At 38.7% G+C, this 21,568-nt stretch overlaps 1 protein-coding gene across 1 annotated transcript in view; it reads left to right on the forward strand.

Annotated features, from left to right (window-relative positions):
* LOC124606531 (glutamine-dependent NAD(+) synthetase) overlaps positions 1 to 21,568 on the forward strand; it is a 206,455-nt gene that overhangs the window by 119,238 nt on the left and 65,649 nt on the right. The window contains exon 12 of the mRNA XM_047138516.1: positions 20,355 to 20,569. Coding sequence (XP_046994472.1) covers positions 20,355 to 20,569 — 215 coding nt within the window. The remainder of the gene's footprint in view (positions 1 to 20,354; positions 20,570 to 21,568) is intronic.

Here is a 21,568-nt window from a genome sequence, read left to right on the forward strand (position 1 = left end):
GGAGAATTGGCGGAAAGCACTGGCGGCTGCCTTCTATGATGAGGCTATTGAAAAGTTGGTACAACGCTATGACAAAAGTCTAAGTCAGAACGGCGACTACGTAGAGAAGTAGCTGAAAGGTGTAGCTAATTGTTACAAGTAAAACATTTCTGATGTTCACTGTGGTTTCAATTTGGCAATCAATCGGACCTTACTTTTGGAATAACCCTCGTACTTTGTTTTCTATTTCATTCTGAGAACTTTTCAAACCACCCTCGTACATTGTAATATAAATATACAGTATACTTGTGGAAGAACCCAAACTTCTGACTAAATCTATAGGAGACAAATTTTTAAACCTGTTGATATCCAGAATGGATTATCTCAATAGGGAGAGGAGAAAGTGACATTTTTATCAACTGTGTCTCAAGACTGACTTATAAGTAATAGAAGATGTAACAATATGCACATAAACACTTGGTGATCACATAGGCCAGGGCCACCCTCTGACATTATCAAATCCTCTCTCCAATCCCCTCTATTCCACATGTCTTTTCTGTAGTGTTTTAAAATATGCTCTATGTCATTGGACTGCACTACCACACCATCAAGTATTAAGCCATGGAAAGCCTAATGCCACAAGAGAATATGTCTCTTCTGGAATTGGACAGAACACATGGTTTTGTGGATGCTGCAGTACAGTGATTGACACTGCACTCAGCAGGGATAGGGTCAGATCTCCGCTGGGCCATTCAGTGCCATGCAGTCAAAAAGCACAAAATGGATCACTGCAAGTGTTCCTACACTCTTATCAAATATTCTAACATGCTCTACACAAATATGGGAAGCTATCAAGAAGATTTTTGATAAACACAGTTGGCCGAGTACAGTAGCTGCATTGAGGTAGGCCTCCAAACAGTGCCTGGGGACATAGTCTGTACAGTGACTGATAACTTCTTGACGCCTACTGTCACTACCAGCCAGAATCCGTCATTCTACTATGAGAGTGTTGCCAAAGAGATGGATGGCTTAGTTTTGAGAGCCAGCAGTTTGGAATCCAAAAGCTGCTACTTTTCCATATATTCAAGTCTGTCCAAGACTTTGCTAGTAATGTGCTTGGTGGTGACTGAATCCAGTGTAGCATATTAAGTCACCTGCAGACAACCAAATGAAATCCTAGAATTTTTCAGTCAGTATTAGACACAGGACAAATTCCAAAAATTTGGAGGGACCATGTGTTTTTGTTTTTTTTTCCCTTAAAAGAACAAGGAACCTTATGTGCTCCAGACATTGGTGTAATGAGCTGTGTAGAATGGACCCTGAAGCAAATCATCGCCTATTGCTTGGTCTGGATACTAGACACAGGTGAGCTCCTTATCCACTCTTACTATGGTCTCAAGGGATACTAATCCAGTGTAGCAAATATGGTCCTGCTGGTGGCAGTAAAACTTGATTTCTTACGAAGATTGCATTTTATGGGATACTTTTTAACACACTAGTATGGAATTATTTGGAGGTGCAATATTTTGGGACAGCTTTGTCGTTGGGGGTTTAAATGGTCATCTGCTTGTGTTCACCTGGTCCTTCATACCACACAGCTATTTTTAGGTACAGAGTGCACTGGAGAAGTATAACACCACAATAAGGAGCCCTGTACAATATACCTTAGTTACAGACTTTTTCCACCATCCTTATGCTAGTTAAATCTAACCAAATGAAGGAAAAAAGCTGCTGATTTTAAAAGGGTTCTGCTTCCTCAGTTATATTAAATGGGCTGTTTATCTCCTATTAGTAGGTTAACATTTACTTGATTACATTAATAATTTCAAAGAATATAGTTACCTACATCTGTAAGTAAAGAGTTCTGTTTACAGTACAGTAACACTTTTCACGCAGCTTTATAATGAAACACTCTGTTTCCTATGCAGCTAACTGATCTCTTCAATTGAATGTAGATATTCAGATAATTTGTACAAACAGAAGTATGTTGCTAGAAATTCCCAATTTCTATCTGTTAGATAGGAATGTGTTGAATTCTTTTGCACTAGAGTTCTCACACCCTTGGCAAGAAGGCGAAGTCTACATGAAAATTATAATTGTGTCTTGTGCTGTGATTGTGCAGATCACAGGACAGCTCAACATAAATATGTATTACATCCTATATCCTTCCTCCTGTTAAATTTTACACTAGTTGTTTTAGGGAAAACAAGACTTGACACTGGATATTCCGGTCTGAGCTGCCAGAGATGGCAGTCATGTGTGTGAGGTGTGCTTGCTTGTGTGAATGAATGTGCGCATTTTATTTTCTGGAGAAGACTTTGGCCAAAAGCTAAGTGCATAACAATCTTCTCATTGTGCACGCCAGCAACTCATCACATCACCTTTATGCGGAGTAGTAATATATCCTTTTTCTTATATTGTTAATATTCCAACCTGGAGTTGCTCATTGTGGAGCTCTGGTGCTAGAGACTTTTGTTCCTTGTGTAAGCCATTGAATTTTATTGCTTGCTTACTTTTGTCAGGTTCTGCAAGGAAAACATCACTGAGTACATCTGAGAAACAATTTAAATATTTTTCATGGTTTCTGGTGCTTGAACTGTAGTCTATAGGCCAGCGTACAACACTTACAAGGGAATGGTCCAGTGCAACTTGTTGAACCCTATCCTGAAATTTTTCACACAGGAGGAAGACACTGAAAGCAATACACTGTTAAAATTTTAGCTAGCAGGTAAGATTTTAAGGCGTGCTGCAAGTATTTAAAAAAGTGTTTGTTAGTCATTTTTGCCACATAATGCACTGATTATAACAGTGGTTTGTACAGCCCTTCCTGCTCAGCGCACGAATCAGCAAATAAGCAGATGCAGCCATGACAGGACGACATAGTTCCGCATAGTGCAAAATACAAAATGCTCACACGTGAATTTTAAGCAGACTTAATCCATACTATTCATATTGACAGTTAAACTTGCAGATGCATTATGTTCCGCAAGTGATTAGCAGACAAGACAAAATGAAAGCAGTCTATAATGTTATATTACAGATGACTGCCATCAATCGAGATGTCAGTTTGTTGACGTCAAATATTTTATAAAAATTCCTGTAGCACATTTCATATGACAATTTCTGCATCATGTATCTTTTTCTAATAATGAAACAGTTCCTTATTTATTCTCTGTAGTAGCCACAGAAATGCAAAGTGGCTATTGGATGACAAAAATGAAGGGTTTCCTTACCCAGGCACACCACCTAATAAAAGAAAAATCAGTGCATTCAGGCATCTCACAGTAATTACTAGTTTTATTTAGACAGAACTGAAATGGAGTAAGAAATGGTCATATGTGTTGTTCTGCATATTGTGCTGCGTACTAGGCATACTTGATCAAATTCGTAAAGTGTGGTGATGCAGACTGACAGTACAGAAATAACTAAAGATTAACAGTGCTGTTCCACAGATAAAACCTTAAATGACAAGGAACTGTCAGAACTAATACTATCTGACAGTTTCCTGGAAAACACATTACACTTTCTTTTTTTTTTTTTTTTTGAGAAACTGAATCAGACTATTAGTTCTAGGTAGAATCAGAGTTATATACATTTCTTTGTCCTTCTAATGACAGAGATGCTGGTATGTCCAGGCCAAGAGTCCAACAAAACCAATGCATTATTTTCTGCAACTGGTAAGAAGATGTTTTGGATGTAACACTGACCATTATTCTCTCTTATTTTTCTAGTTTTTGTGATGTCAGTTATGAGACTTTTGCAAGTAGTCTTTTTTTTTTTGTCCCAATTTGCATTGAAGAGAGAGAGAAAGCTGCAGAATATACTTATCACTGACATTGTTGCATATGAATATGTCATAGCACTCGACGACTGCACAAATGACTGCCTTTTTTGGTCGAAATAGTAAAGTGTAGTTTGCACGGAACCTCATTGACTGGCTTTGTACACAGCATTTTAGAGGATAAGAAGCAGCTTCTTTTTATGCAAGCTACAAATTTATCTATAGTATTACTTATTAACGAGGCAACGGCCTTGCCGCAGTGGATACACCGGTTCCTGTGAGATCACCGAAGTTAGCGCTGTTGGGCGTGGCCGGCGGTTGGATGGCTGACCATCCAGTTGCCATGTGCTGTTGCCAGGGGTGCACTCAGCCTCTTGATGCCAATTGAGGAGCTACTTGACTGAATAGTAGCAGCTTCGGTCAAGAATACCATCTTACGACCGGAAGAGCGGTGTGCTGACCCCACGTCCCTCCTATCCGCATCCTCCTCTGAGGATGACAAGGCGGTCGGATGGTCCCAGTAGGCCACTCATGGCCTGAAGCCGGAGTGCTCATTACTTATTAACGACAGCTTCTTTACACATTTACACAAGGTAAACTTCATAATTTTATGACTTCATTTTCCTGGATCTGTTTAACCAGTTCAGAGGCTTGGAAATCATTAATGTTCGTCTCACTTGCAGTTCAGTGGGGTAGATCTCCCTTGGTAATAATTGTTAACTGATCCACAAGCAGTTATAAATCTTTCAAATGGTTTCTCTTTCATATGTTTGCGAGTTTCATTTTGGCACAAATTTCATACTATAGTGTGCCTAGTGCTCAGAGTGGGACGCCATCCTCCTGGCATAGCACATGACCTTTGTAGGTTCGGTATATTTGATAATATCTTCCGGATACAACGGTCACTGTAAATGTATCTTGTCAATCTGGTGTTGCTATTCAGTCCCAGCTAACGTGCTTGGATTCTATTTCCAAAGATTTTGTGAATTGGTTGGAAAAAGAGAAAATTTCTTTCCTCAAACATTTTGAAGCTTTCATAACCAGAGCTCCATCATTTCAACCATATATTGTCAAATTAAACATTAACACAATATACTTTACAATGAGCTCCAGGCTCCTCCTTTTCTTTGGTCCACGTACAATACAGTAAGTCAGTTACATTATAGTTTACATAAGAGTCTTTGCTAATACAGGCTCTTTGGTTATTCCTTGATACTCCACCTAGCTCCTCCTGTATATATTCTTGGCTCTCCATAAACAGAAGCCTAGTGACAATATTTTCCTCCACTCTAGTTCAGTTAAATTAATAGTTTTTCTCTCTGCATTAACATGGATATTTCCACTTCTCAAAGAGCCTAAGAGTGCACCGTGGCATTTACTAATAAAATGTCATGTTACACTTCAAACTCTCGGACTTGAGTGGAACGTACCATGCATACTAAAATACCTTACATGATTTCTAGCTTTACTTTAGAGTGATTTTCCTTTTACCCAATATATACTTCATTGTTTATATTAGTTCAAACCTCTTCCAATACAGTTTTGTGGGGTCTATATTTTGCTATAATTCGTTGTTAAATAAATTGCTTCACTTATATAAAATTTGTTTTGTTGCTCAAGAATGCAGTCTTTTACCCAGGTTCTCCATTATACAGTTTTATGGTTTCTGATCATTTCTTGTCTCTAGATTTCTAACAAATACATATCGTTTTTTGCCTTATTATTTAATTCTAGAAATCAAGTATGTGCTTGTGCTTTAGCAGTTCGTTAAAGATTGTCTTACAGTACCTTACTGTAAGGATGAAACCCATGAACATGACAGTGTCCTGTGATCAGGTCCACTGAACTAAAATACTCAATTGTTCCAATTTCGTTAAAATTTCATCAATATTAAATGGCCAGTCTCTTTCTGTTTCTATGCATTTGTGTAGTGTTCAGACATCAAGCACTAAATGGACTCCTCCTCTAGTGTTATATGCTACCACTAATGGATTATTGTAAACACTAAAGCTATGTTTCACAATATTATTTTCAGTCATTTTATCTGTCTTGTCTGCTGTATTCCTGGTTTATCTGAAAACAGTTTTTCGTATTGTATCAGTCTTATAGAAATGTTTTTCTAAGACATAGTTAACAAACGATATTTCATTTTAATCTGTGCCTGCAATACTTCTTGGGAACCAGTTGGATTCTTTGAATTTATCGTTTCCAATGTGGTGATTAAACATAGTATAAGTCTTCCTACCTACCAAGTTTTGGTTCTTAAATGGTATTATATAGTTATTGTTATTACATTTAAACCTTGACTCTTTTTGTAGCAAAGTCTAATATTATGTTGTATGTTAGAAGCCAATCAGTACCAAGTAACAACTGTATGTTCGCATTTGATATGACTGAGAAGGTTTGCATAATAGTAAAATTCATTATATTTAAAGGTAATCATACAGGGTGTCCGAAAAGTCTTTCCCTGATTACATAAATTGATAACTCAGGCTAGAAGTAAGATACAAATATGAAACTGGTGTCTAATTGTTTACAAACTATCAAAGTTTTTTCGCACATCAGTAAACTTCCACATGAGCACCCTTGGTAGCACGTAGCACATCTAGACGATATTCCATTTCCGTCCACACATTAGCCAACATCACTGGAGGGATTGATTCAACGACTGTGGTTATCCATCGCCGCAGGGTTTCAAGATCTGGTACACGTGTTCGGTAGACCTCGTCCGTGACATAACCCCATAAAAAGAAGTTTAATGGGGTTATGTCAGGAGAGCGTGGAGGCCAAACCGTTGGCCCATCATGACCAATCCATCGCCCAGGAAAGGTCATATCGAGATAGGCACGGAAGTCCAAACCCCAATGAGGCGGTGCACCATCTTGCTGAAACAAGACATGGGAGTGATACTGAAGCAGCTGAGGAACAGCATACAGTTGCAACATGTCCAGATACATTGCAGATGTGATGGTAGCCTCAGCGAAGAAGGATCATGCAATAGCGCGCGCCAAACATTCACCTTTGGACTGCCTGTGGTGCACTCCATGACCTCACCAGGGGGATGTGAGTCTCAAATGCGCACATTATGGCAATTCACTGCTCCACTGACAAAAAAGGTCACTTCGTCGGAAAAGGCAATTCGTCTGAGATAGCCATCATTGTCCTCAATACGTGTTAGCATTTCGACCGCAAAGTCATATCGACGTGTACTGTTATTGGGCAACAAGGCCTGAACGATTTGCACTTTGTATGCACAAAACAATAAATGTTTGTGTAAAATGTCATGGAGAGAGCTTTTTGGCATCTGTAATTCACGTGAGGCCCTGCGCACTGATTTCTTCGGACTTTGCAGAAAAGATTGCCTTACAGCTTCCACCCTGTCTGCTGAGGTTCTTGGTCAACCAGACCTCAGAAGGTCAGCAACCGATCCTGTGTTCTTGAACTTCTCATACCAGGCTTTAATGCTCTTGACATCAGGTGGATTCCTTCCAAATGTTGTCTGGAAGTGTGTCTTCACTGTGGTTGGTGATCGTGTCTCATGGTACCACAGGACACACTGTGCCTTCTCCTGATTGGTTAACATGGCTTCTTGGGCACTGCACCTCATCCACTACTTACGTACTGCGAACCTAAAACAGAAAAAAAAACTTTGATAGTTGTAAACAATTCAACAATAGAGTAAGCCAATTACAGTAGATTTTACGAAACGCTATTGCTAATATAGACTCTTATTCCTTAGTGGTCCACAGTTACACCTTCCATCACAGCAAGTGACAGCTTCCGTTCACCACTCATGCGCATGGGTGGTGCAACTCCTGCATACATTGTTCTCTCTACATAAACAGAAGCCTAGTGGCAGTGTTTTGCTCCACTCTAGTTCAGTTACCATGAAATAATAATTTTTCTCTCTACATTCATGTGAATATCTTCCATTTCTCAAAGAGCCTAAGAATGTGCCATGGCATTTCTTAATGAACTTGTAACCTCCCCCTCACTTATCGACCTTAATGACAGTGAAAAATTAAACCGCGTGTACCTAATGAAAATTTGGGAAAAGCAATCGTCACCGAAGTTAATCTGTCGGTAAACAGGGAGGAAAGGGTTACATCTAAATGAAAGGAAAAATGCAAATGAAACTGGTGGAAATTAATTTTGAAAAGGGGTAAAGTTAATAAAGAAAGTAAATGTGCGGCCGTTACGTTAACAATTAACTAGCGGTAATTAGATATTTGAGATTTGGGGGAAATTACGGTCGCCAGTCCTAAGGACAATTACTATAGTAACTGAAAAAGAAAGGTTATTACACATATAATTAGCACTAGAAGCGTGGCAACTGAAGGTTGACACGTGTAGTGTGAAAACTGAAAGTTTGTCATAAGTAATAAATCTCGCTACACTCTGACTTAATTTAGCAAAAGAATTAATAAAACCGGAAAATCGAAAGTTAATTTAGTGACTGAAGTTAATAGTGAGCTTTCTTTCTGAAGCACATCGAAATTCAGTAAAATACGGTTAGTCTTGGACTACCTCAACAATCATTTCAAAAGCAACTTGACTCTACGCAATTTAGAAATAAGAGATTTAACTTTGAACTTGAATTAAATGATTCTGAACAATTAACAATAGTAAAATTTTGTACGTACCAAGCTGAGCTGCAGTCACAGGTAAGCTAAAATATACTAACAAAACTCGCACTCTTAATTTGTGCTCGTGTAATCTAAATATTGTAGCCAGCTATGAATACTTTAACTGAACTTTGAAATTAAAGCAGTGAAATTGAATTATATTATTTTAATGCTGGCGTTTGAATTTCAACGACACTCAGGTTCATTTCGGAAAAGGAAGGGACCCTGCTTGGCAATGCAATTGGGACAATGAGCAACAAAGGTCCATGCTACGTTGCTGTAATTTTGTGATTTGAACAGTTTGAAAAGCTGAGGTCTGCCATACAGTTCTGAAACTTTACGTGCTTTTAGTCTTCCTTGTTGGTTGATTGATGGTTTGAAGCCGTCGATCGAGGAGGTGGCGACAGTCACTCATTGTCGGCCGTCGCTGTTGCAGAAGCTGGATGTTGGCGTGCCTTCTGCTCGACACGGTCACCAGACAAAACGGGCTCTTGATGTGCGCCAGCTAATGCTTCCCGTCCGCGACACCATGTCTGAAACTATCATCGCAAGTCGAGCGCAATTAAATGCTGCCAAACCCCGAAAGCGCGGCAACTCGCGCGACCTTCACACAACACACCTGCTCCACTCGCTACTCCAGCCAGACTCCTTCTGCCCGCACTCCACGCGGCAGAGTTAACACTACCAAAGATCCTACACACTTTGATTCTTCACACGACCCATCGATGTAATCGTTCGATAGCAGTTTTCCCTAGGCAAGACCCAGCGTAAAAATAAAAATAATATTTACGAAACAAACCAATTATACATCGACATAAGTGCATAAATATATATATATACAAACAGTAAAACAATTACAATATATAAAGGCACAGAAATGTCATATATTCAGGTAACAAAATAAGGAAAAAATTTACAGTACAATAGATGGAAATAGGAGGATATGCATTTCCGGCGTTACAAACTGTCATGTTACACTAAAGTACATAGTGTAAATCTTTCTTCCATTTATATAATTCATGTTCAGGTTTAACAGATTAAAACCAGCTTTGCACGTTGCTTAAGATTAAGCATTTTTCTCCATTCTTTGTATAACCAAAATATGTACACCTCTCACTGAAGGCTACTACTATGCATGTTGTCTTTGGGATTGGAAGGTCCAGTGTTTTTGTTCTGGACTTTAATTAGCACAACAATCATCGTTCGAACCACAATTCACAGAATTGTTAGTTATTTCCTGTTTCTTTTGCTGTATATCAAGATCATTGGAATGAATGTCCAAGAAATTAACTAATAAACAATACATATGTAGGTCTTCAGGAGAAATTGGTGATTTTGATTGCGTGCCGTGTTCTTCATATTTCATCTTTGAAAAACTTTTATTGGATTCCAAATTACTGTGAAACTCTGAAACCTGCACAAAGAGAAATGCTATCAGCAGCATAGCAGAAGACATCACAAAGAAAATTAATTCAATTTTTTCTCCATTGTTAATACTTAGTGATAGTGCAAAGTCAACTGCTAATTATTATGAACATTAAATGAGTATCAAATATAAGCAAATAGTAACTGCGAGCAATTGTGTGAGAGTAACTATCCATGGAAACTGAAATTTGCCTAACAAATTATGAACACACTGTGACGTGTTACATGTTTACCGATGTGCCAACAACCCAGGATATTGTTAGGTTACTGTAGAAAAATCCATATTGCTTTTGCTAAAATTCTTTTATATGTGCGTTTCTGTAGCCTTTAGATTATCTCCTTTTGGGAACTAGACAAACAGAGCTGAATGATATGAAATACTTAGGTCTGATCAGTACTTCTTTCTATTTTCAAACCAGTAGTTTTTAATAGTATTATCAATGCAGTTCACTGATCTACTGTTTTTTTTTTTAGAAACGCTTAGCTTGAAACCATATGTCTGAACTAAATGGTGAATGTTTGTGGATTTGGTGTTTTCAACCAACATATTTAAGATTAAGTCTGCTGTGATCACAACTTACGTTGTCAAATATTGAAGGAATAGTAAGGATACAGGAACTTTCAAAAGATTTATTTATATTACAAAAGCTGCTCGCTACCTATTTAAAACTTTCATGCATTCCTCAGGTAATCAGTGTTCATTTAAGCATATTATTTTTGTGTTTATACATTCTGAAATTACTATTTTTAGAATTTTACACACGTCTGTAAACATTTTACTAAAGTTCACAAAGCAAATCTATTCAGTTGTAGGCCATCTTTTCCCAGACGTCTATTATTTGAAATATTTTGGTCAGTGAAAATAATCTGAAACCTGGTAGACTGTTCCCTAATGCCACTGTTTACTCTGCTGATGTAAGTATCACTTACCTATGTTCTCTACATAGTTTTTGCCAATCCCATTGTTACTGTGGATGGAGTTTGTGCTTATATGGATTAAAACGCCTCTCTGGTTATGTAAGAACAGGCTGTATACGACCCAGGACAACCGGGAGATCCTGGAAAAACCTGGGAATTTTTTCATCCAGGAGAAAACCGGGAAAAACCCAGGAATTGTTTAAAATTCTGGGAAGTTTTCATTGTTTTAGTTTTCTGTTAAATTTTTTTTGACTGGTAAGGACCAATACTCTAACAAAGGATATTACTGTATCCCGCTACTGCAGAATAATACTGCAGCAACAAAACATGGACGAGAGTTTCAAAGGAAATGCGCCATATACAACAACAAAACAGTGCTCATACAAGCGTCTGCCAACAGCATAGTGTGTCAAAGGCTTTAGGAAGACTACGCAATGATTTGTAACAACAAATTGCCTCCGATGACTGTGCCGTGACAACTGTTTAAATTAGATTCGTTTGAGCAGTTGCGGGCGGGCTCTTGCGCATGCGCAGTTGAGTCGCAGTTGAGTCCCGCTTCTGGTTACAGAAGTGTGGCTGGGCGCCACTACTGGGCGCCACTACTTAACATTGCCCCGGTTCGGAAATTAGTTAATCTGGGGCTGATGCACAGAGCAGTCTGACTTGTGGTGGGGAGGTGGGTCGTCTCCACGTGACCTGTGTGTACGTTTAGTGATTTTGTTGTTTTGTCTTTGTTTATTGCTCTCACGTTAAATGATGACAAAACAGATTTTTGTGGCATCTTGTTTCTTTTATGACATAATGTAAGATCTTTTAATGTTCTACACATACGAACGTATGGGCTTCCTGGGTCATCGTAGCTGCGCAAGCGCGGTGATGCTATCTGGCACTCCCTTGCAACCGCAGAAACGAACCTCGAACCTATTTTTAACAGGTTGCAGGAAAATATTACGAATGGTGGTTTGAAAAGCATTACATTCAAAGCAGATTTCCTTTTACGTAAGATGAGCTATGTGTGAGAATGTACAATAAATTTCTGAAATTACAAAGCGTTGGACTCTCATTTAAAAATCACCTCTTTGAGGACGACCGTTTAGAAGAATTTCGAGCCCAGAAGAGCAGACATTTATGTCTTTATTTAAAATTTTACTGGCTCATTTGTGTCGTGTATCTTAAAGTGTAACAAGTGCAAAACAGATCAACATTATATGTAGAAGCTTAGCTTCTCTTCCAGCTTAGTAATCTTAGAGACCAATGTTATATGTGAATGCTATGTGTATTAATTTAAACCATTAACTTTTCTTATTTGTGTGTTCGCGCTATGTAACAGTGATCTTCCTATTTGCTGACTACATCACGTGTCCTATGCTGTCATCAGCAGGCGAGATCACGTGACATAAGCTATGACGGGCTTACAAAAGCGCATCGCAATCTCTATTTCAATGCTTCGGAAAGTGACATGCAGTGTTTTGTGAATTCGAATTTATAACTTCGTAATACAAAAATATGCAGCATACATGTTGCTGCACATCAAAGGTCTTTCAAAACGTGTTTTTCCCTCCTGAGTTTCGTTTTCTAAAGTGCCGGGAAATTCTACTCCGGTATATAAAACCATAAACATTCAAAGGATTGATGAGTTTTACAGTGCCCAGTAAGAGTATACTGTCACTTAACATGGAAAAAGTGTATCTTCACCCGGGAGAAAGTGTATTTTCAACCGGGAAATCCGGGAAAAATCCAGGAATTTTTTTTTCCTTGTTCACGTATACACCCTGAAGAATGTGGAGTCTCACAATGGTACCATTAAATAAAATATTCTTGGATTTCCAGTCTTGTTAAATGGTTAAAATTTCACAAGCTTTCAACAAAGTGCTTCTTGGCCATTGTCAAGTGGTATTACTGCAAGTGTGCTGTAGGTTCACCCGTAGATACACTAACTGTCAACTGTGAGATCACTGGTGCTCACAGAATCACCATATATAGGCATATGTTGACTCTTTTTTCAGGGTGCCGACTTCAACATCATGATCATTGGATCCCACACAGCAATGAGCTGCAGGTGGCTGCTGTCTCTATTAATGATATTATTATTGTTTTTATTTCAATTGCATATTTAATTACACTGTCCCAGAAGCCACTAGTGCAAGCCATGATGAAGGTTTTGTCAAATTTCATCGGGTTTTCTAAAGCATGTTCAGCTGAAGCGGGATTCACAGGGTAGCTTAGGGAATAAAACCTCTGTGTGTTCCTTCCTGCATTGTCCTACAGTACATATTGTTTATCTGACCTAAGAATGGCCACATTCTCAAGGCATCTTTAGACCCCAGGTGTTCTGAGACCTGCTGCATCTTTAACTGCGACCAATATTACGAAAATGCTACTCACCATATAGCAAAGATGTTGAGTTGCAGATAGACACAACAAAAACACTGTTGGAAAGTAAGCTTTTGGGCAACAAGCCTTTTATTGAACACACACACACACACACACACACACACACACACACACACACACACACACACACACACACCACAAAAAAAACCTCTCACACAAATGATGACTATGTTCATGTGTGAGTCAGTTGAGTTTTGTGTGTGTGTGTGTGTGTGTGTGTGTGTGTGTGTGTGTGTGTGTGTGGACTATTTTCTACAAAGGCTTTATTGGTGAAAGCTTATTTTCTGACAGTCTTTTTGTTGTGCCTATCTGCGACTCAGCGTCTCTGCTACATGGTGAGTAGCAGCTACCCTTTTTGTTATAATGTTACATTACATCCTGGATTTTTCATTTTTTCTTCAGAAATGTTTTTCTTGCCGTTGCCAATCATTTTATATCCTCTCTACTTTGGCCATTGTCAGTTACTTTGCTGCCCAATTAACAAACCTCATCTGCTACATCTAATGTGTCGTTTTCTAATCTAATTTCCTCACTATTATCTGATTTAATTAGACTACATTCCATTATCCTTATTTTACTTTTATTGTTGTTGTTCATCTTATGTCCTCCTTTCAAGACATGGTCCATTCTGTTCAACTGCACTTCCAAGTCCTTTGCTGTCTCTGACAGAATTGCACCGTTATCAGCAAACCTCAAAGTTTTTATTTCTTCTCCCTAAACTTTAATTACTACTCCAGATTTTTCTTTGGTTTCCTTTACTACTTGCTCAGTTTACAGATTGAATGAATAACATCTGGAATGGCTGCAACCCTGTCTCACTCCCTTCTCAACCGCGGCTTTCCTTTCATGCCCCTCGACTCTTACAGCTGCCATCTGGCTTCTGTACAAGTTGTAAATATACTTTTGCTCCCTCTATTTTACGCCTACTACTTTCAGAATTTCAAAGGCAGTACTCCAGTCAACATGTCAAAAACTTTCTCTAAGTCTAAAAATCCTACAAAAGTATGTTTGTCTTTCCTTAACCTGACTTCCAAGATAAGTCAGGGTCAGTATTGCCTTGCATGTTCCTAAATTTCTCCAGTATCCAAACTGATCTTTTCTGAATTTGGCTTCTGTCAGCTTTTCTGTTCTTCTTCTGTGAAGAATTTGTGTTACTATTTTGCACCCATGACCTGTTAAACGTAGTTTGGTAATATTCACACATATCAGCATGTGATTATTATTATTACTATTATTATTAGTGTTGTTGTTGTTCTTTTTTTTTTTGGGTCATCTAAGGACCACACACCAATTTCAATGCTTCCTTCTTTGTTGTTCTTTCTTTTTCCTCAAGTATTTTTTCATCTTTTCACTATGTGTCCTTTTTCTCTCCTCAGACCATTTTGACCCTGTCTTCTTCTCCCTCTTGCCTTGGAATCCATCTATTTTGAACACTTTCCTCTTGAAACACACTCTTTCTGTTGCATCTTTTTCACTTATATTGTTTTTTTCCAAATCTTTCCTAACTTCTTGTATTATTATTATTATTATTATTATTAATTGAATTATCAGATCTCCTGTCTCATCTTCGTCTAAAACCTCAGTATTGCCTTAAAGTTAATTTCCCATGCATAGTGCATAGGCCCAGGTCCCATAGTGTGGTGACTGCAGGCCTTTGTATGATATTAGAGGAACTAAAAATTGTTACTTCTTATCTGGTGCTATGGAAAACATACTCCTGGTTTTATGGCAGACAACTAATTACTCACATGTACCAAGGTTTTATGTTACCTCAGTGCCATAAACAGTCTTAACAGTTCATTCTACATTATGCGTAGGTATGCTCCTGTAGCCAGGAAGGTAAGCAACCCAGCTCATTCTGTATCATAATGCTGAGCAACAAAAGTTTGGAAACCCAAGCAGTCCTGCACCTATGTGAACGTTTGGTTCTGTTGCACCACTTTTCTGTCCCCAGTTTCGAAGAGGAGAACAATATAATAAAACTGTGTAAACCTGCAACTGGATCACACATAATAAAAGAACTGAGATTAAATTTTGCATACAAACTTTCAATACAAAACATTGACACCAACCAGTAGCTGTTAGGAGGCCGTAATATGTGAATGCCAAATGAAATTGTGTTGAACCTGTAAATCATTTTAGTGAATATGATGAAAAACTGGAACATAATCTAGAACATTCCTCTGTGTTCACAGGAGTGTTAATCTGAAACAGAACGATTTGATTGCCTCTGCTTCGATTGTGCTCATGAATAAAATAAAAAAGGAGATATGTGAGTTAAATCTTTTTCCTAGTTATTATGGACTAATAAACTGACAAATGTTATTTCTCACAGGTCGCATTAGTTCTTCACTATGTCACAGTGTGAAGGCTACAAAGTCTTTCGCAGCAGAGTCTTGGATAAAAAGTTATTGGTTAACTTGTCATGTCAAGTTCTGATAAAATCCAAAGCTTTCAATGACTGCCTCAATTTTATCTTTACGTGACACAGCAAAATAAACTGTGACCTTTTTAGGCAAATTTGTCGGAGATTTTTAAAACTGATGAACATCGTCAGTGTTACAAAAGAGCTGCAGTAATAGTTAGTCATTTGAAAAGATTGCAGTCAAGACTGATAAGCACATTTTCTACTGGAATATTTGTTCTCTGTTTTACTCATCAATTGAATTCACTGCTATCACAAAAAGAGTCAAAGATAAAAACTGCTGAATTTTTTCCTCACATTGAATGATCTTGCTACTTTTTTTAAAAGTCGGCCAAAAGAACCTGGGCCCTAGATGAGGAAGTAAGGATGCAACTGCCTAAAGTTTATGTGGTCTTGCAATTAAATATTGTAGTAATTTTTCATCATATTGCAGTGAATAAGGCTCAATATACTTTGACAGAAAAAAATCTCATTACCAAGACAGTGTCGTGCGACATAAACGAAAGTTGGTAGGCAAGTTTCTGCTTCTGAAAGATGATGTCTCTTCAAATTCTTGCCAGTTGCATTAGAGTGGCACTAGTAGCGTCACTATGAGGATGCAAATCAGGTTTACCTTAAATACACATTGTAATGGTTGGCAGCTGTAGTTATCTTTGAGATTGCAAGTTGTGAGTTGATGTTGTCAAGAATGTCTTTAAAATGCTGAAGATGCCATTAACAACACCTCACTTGAGTTTGAATGAGGTCATGTAATAGTGTACAATACTGCAGGAAGAATTGGCAGGAACGCAGTCATTGTACAGGATTGCTGGCAGCAGTGGTCACAAGAATGTATGGTACTAGAAGACAGGGCTGCGGATGGCCACTGGCACTACTGAGAGGGAAAACCATCGTGTTCGGCGTATGGCTCTAGTGCATCACACTGCATCTGCAGCAGCAATTTGAGCAGCAGTTGGCACCACAGTGGTACAACAAACTGTGACAGATTGATTTCTTCAAAGACAGTTTCAAGCCAGATGCAGTGTAGCGTGCATTCCACTGACCCCAAACCACTGCCATGACTGCCAACTCAGCATCTCTGGCTGGAATGCACCTGTCACATGGGATGCAAGCAGCAATCTGGAGGGGGCAGGGAAAGGGAAGGGATAATTGTGTATAGGTGGGGAGAGAAAAATGCTGTTGATGGTATGTGCAGAGATTAAACCGCCAATAGGAGCAGTGCCAGGAGGTGTGGGGCAGGGAAGTGGGGAAAAAAAGGTGCATAAAAGGAGAGGAGAGGAGTGGAGAAAGACGTGTGGATGCATCGGCAGAGGGCTGCAAATAAACAAGATAGGAGATCAGACTGGGGAAGAGATGATAGGATAGAGGGGGTAGAAACTGTTGGGTGGAGGGTGTCGGGACAGTACGTTACCGTGGATTGTTGCCATTCAAGTGTGTTAAGTTCAGCTGGATGTTATGCCAAAGGGTGGTCTACTTTGCTCTTGACCACAGTTTAGCGATGGCCATTCATCCTGGTGGACAGCTGGTTGGTAGTCTTACCAGCATAAAAAGCTGTGCAGTGATTGCAGCAGAGCTGGTAAATTACATGCCTGCTTTCACAGGTGGCCTGGCCCCTGATGGTGTAGGATAAACTGGGGACAGACTGGAGTAGGAAGTGCTGGGTTGGTGGATTGGGCGGGTTTTGCACTTGTCTTCCACAGGGATATGATCCTTATGACAAGGGGTTGGAAGTGGCATAGGGGTGGACTAGGATGTTGTGGAGGTTGGGTGGGCAACGGAACACCACTTTAGGAGGGGTGGAAAGTGTCTCTGATGCCACCTGTTGGCAGGCTGGTCCCTCCACCAGATAGTGTTCATCTCTGTTCCCACCCATACACTACTCTCTCTTCCCCTTCCTCGTGCCCTCCAGATTGCTGTTTTTTACCTTTTTAAGTTCACAGCTACTTGTCACCTTTATTTCCAGATAACTGCATCATAAAATTGTTGGTGATTTGTTGAAATGTGTCAGGTGGTCTCCATACTGTGAAATTTTAAAATTCTTTGAACTAATTTGGAGTATTCCTGCATCCAGTGCATCAGTTGTGAGATGCTGTTCAACAATAAAAAGGTCAAAAAACAATGATGTAGTTCATAAGCACAAGAACAGCTTGCAAACTTAGTCTGTTATTGATCAAAAAGGGTTTTCTTTGGCAACTGAGAGAAGGGTTTTATGACTCAGTGACAACAATTCACCAAAACGGTAATTTCATATTTTAAAAGTACATTTTATTCTTTTGTAACCACTTACCTTAATGAAAAGTTGAGTACCGTATTTACTCGAATCTACGCCGCACCTGAAAAATGAGACTCGAAATCAAGGAAAAAAAAAAAATTCCCGAATCTAAGCCGCACCTGAAATTTGAGACTCGAAATTCAAGGGGAGAGAAAAGTTTTAGGCCGCACCTCCAAATCGAAACAAAGTTGGTCCACTGCAACATGAGACACAATTTAGGTCGAATGGATGAAGTAGTTTGGTTCAAGTCATACTCTTAGCAGTTAAGCTCTACCAGGTAGCCACTGATATGCGTCAGGTGCTCCATCCGTATTTATACGGGTACCCTACCTTTTTCACGTGCTTCATCTGGTGTAAATTGATTGCTTATTTTTCTTTGATCTGATAAGTGCCGTTCCCTTTGTTATAGGTGTTTACGTCACTCTAAGCTGAAAATGCATTACTGTACTGTGTCATGCATTGTTTGTCACAGTCTGATAATGAGTGTTTACGGCCTGTTGCCGCTCGCGGCATGGCTTGCTTTTGTGCACACTACCGCCGCTTACAATTGGGGGGGGGGGGGGGGAGGAGGGGGGGGGGGGGGGGGAGAGAGAGAGAGAGAGAGAGAGAGAGAGAGAGAGAGAGAGAGAGAGGGGAATCGTCTCATTAGCGAAACAATGGCAGGAGACTGCTATTTTTTGTTACTTACACTGCTGCTTTCTTTGATAATGATCAACAAGAACCAAATAATAGACTGCGTATGATAGAAGATGTTCTGAATGAGAGTTTAGCGAAAATTGTTCTCCGTTTGGAAATCTTTGTAGGTGCCTCTTTAGTACATTACATTCTGCACAGAAATTAGTCATCTTAGATTTAAAAATCTAGTCAATTGCCGTGCTTCATTTGTGACTGTATCACTATTAGGCATAAGAATAATAAGAATATAAACATGACATGATATGTATATTCTTCCGCATTTGCTGTTGTCTCACTCTAGTTTCGTAGTTTATTAGTCAGACAGGATTTAAATGAGATAGCAGCAAACATGAAACAATACATAGCAAAATGTTTATATTCATATTATTCTTATAGTGAAGAGAATAGTGCATGAGATTCACAATTCATAAAAGTTCCTATTAGCAACCATCTCTTCTCACAGGTAGGAAAAAATTCAGAATGTAGAGTTGGCCATATTGACAAACATCCCAAACTGAGAAACAGCCTTGCCAGTCGGATTTTCGTAGTACATTGAAATACTGCTACATTTGAAGATGAACAATACAGAACTTGTATTTACTTCGTTGGATAATGTATGAAAATGCAGTGGTCGAAACTGGGGTCGAAGATGAAAGCTCGTCTTCCATCTTTTTTTTTTTTTTTTAATTTATTTACTGACACAGAGGTTTTGGCACCAGCATTTATCTTTGTGCCTGCAAAGCATGCCTGTGTAGCGCTACATGTATTCGACGGCAGACGTTAGTTGTGGTGGCACCTACCAACCTTTTTCAGAACTTCCATTTGCTTTGCACTCGATTCTAAGCTGCAGGCGGTTTTTTGGATTACAAAAACTGGAAAAAAGTGTGGCTTCGATTCGAGTAAATACAGTATACACCACTTGCAAGGAATAAAGTTGTTCTCCGTGTAGAAATATGCTGGTTTTAAAGAAATTTTAAGAAATAATATAACATAACATACATTTATCATAGAAATTATGCATCTCTGACATTACACATGTGATCTTTGGTAGTAGCACCCACTATATTTGTAAAACCATAGTAGTTAAATGTCACATCTGGTGGACACACAGTGCAAATTAAAGAGTGCAATTTGACATGAATTCAGTAGGAAGGCAAGGGCCTTAGTACCCTGAGGCAAGCAATGGACACGTGTGTGAGTTGTTATTGTGGGAATGGATGTGTATTTTCTACTTCTGGAGAAGGAATTTGTCCGAAAGCTGAAGTGTTTGTAGCATTCTTTTTTGTTGTACTGGTCTGTGACTCGACCCATCATTTTCCTCTGTGGGTATATGGAGTTTATCCTTTCTATCAATGAAGCTTCCGATGTTTTTTATGAAAAATATTAATGTATTTTCTTTAATATCCATGGCTACTGGTAACTCAAGTGAGTGAAAGGAGGAGACATTGCTGTAGATGATGGGGAAAAATAGTAATCATGAGGTACCTGTACACTACATGTTTAAAAAAAAACTCCATTTTACTCTGTGAAAATGAAGCAGTTGTTCGTTAAAGGTAAATTTGCCCTTTATTTTAGGTGTGCATACTTGCATGGGAGTGCCAGGTAATTCATGCAAATATCTTTTTTTGTTTTGTTTACTTCTGGTTGGTTTATCACTTTTAACCACATGGCCATAATGTTACAATATGTATGCTAAAGACCTTCTTACAGTGCATCCACACTTCCACTATCATTATCAGAGATGTTAGCAAAATTGTTAGATGACATTACATGATGAGTAGTTGTTGTGAGTAGACTTTCAGTAAATTACAAAGTAATGTGAATTGTCTGTCATTTGTAACAATGATTTCTGTTTTGCAGGCAAGACTGAGGATGGTAATTTCGTATCTTTTTGCTCAACTCATGCTATGGGTACGTAACAGGCCAGGAGGACTGCTGGTACTTGGATCGGCAAATGTTGATGAAGCATTACGTGGCTACATGACTAAATATGACTGTTCCAGTGCTGATGTAAATCCAATTGGAGGGATATCAAAAACTGATCTCCGTGCTTTCCTGACTTATGCTATGAACAGGTTATTGTGCCTCTAACACCTTATTTTTTTTTATTTTACTTATTATTGTTGTGTTGTTGTCATCATCCTCATCATCATCATCACCATCATCATCTTTCAACCTAATTATGTCTCACTCAATTTATCTCCAAGAAGGAAGCTAGAGTTGAGGAAAAGACATTACAATTATAAAAATATAGCTTGTCGAAGTATAAAGTGATGTGTGCAGTAAGCCATTTTTAATACAAATTCTTGCCTTTAAAATCCTACTGATTTTTTTAGAAGAGAGGGAAAAATGCAGTTCATCCTTCAGACCATAGCTTGGAAAATGTAAAATCCCATAGTGGCTGTGTATGGATGACGTCGTTTAGCATTTTTAATTTGTGGATTTTTTAATCCAATGTGGTTTCAGGTTTACAGACTTGTAGGACAGATACAATTTGGAGGAATGATAGGAAGGATTTCTGTCTTTCCTGTTCATCCCTTGTCATTGTGCTTGTAGCTATTCCGTGTTCATCAATGCTGCATAGACGCTGCTTACGGTGAACAAAAATTTCATCTGCAAATGCTGCCAGTCTTCCTAGGCTACAGGTGTTGCGTAATGCACCTCAAAATGCTGAATCGCACACTGGCTCTGTGGACAGCCTTTTGGTATGGAAACAAATTGCTTGTTTATTGATACGGTCATTTCTTGTGACATAATCATCACGGAATCAGGCATCGAGGTACCCGATTCTCTATACATGGAGTGCATAGCAGCGTGAAGGTGACATTTATAAATAAAACAACTACTTCTGGAAAAACATATATCTGTTTGATGATTTTTCTTTGGTAAATAATCATAACTGGTTTGTCTCAATGCCCATCTTCAGATGCAACAAAAAAATTAAAAAAAGCTTTTATTAAAACCTTAAAGCAAGTAACAATATTTTTACTAGGTCTGCTTGTGAACTAATTAAAGTGTTATTAAAATGGCTTGGAACATACTGGCAACTGGTGTTTCGTGAACCCATGTTCATG

This window comes from Schistocerca americana, chromosome 3, assembly GCF_021461395.2.
Source record: "Schistocerca americana isolate TAMUIC-IGC-003095 chromosome 3, iqSchAmer2.1, whole genome shotgun sequence".
Classification (NCBI taxonomy): domain Eukaryota; kingdom Metazoa; phylum Arthropoda; class Insecta; order Orthoptera; family Acrididae; genus Schistocerca; species Schistocerca americana.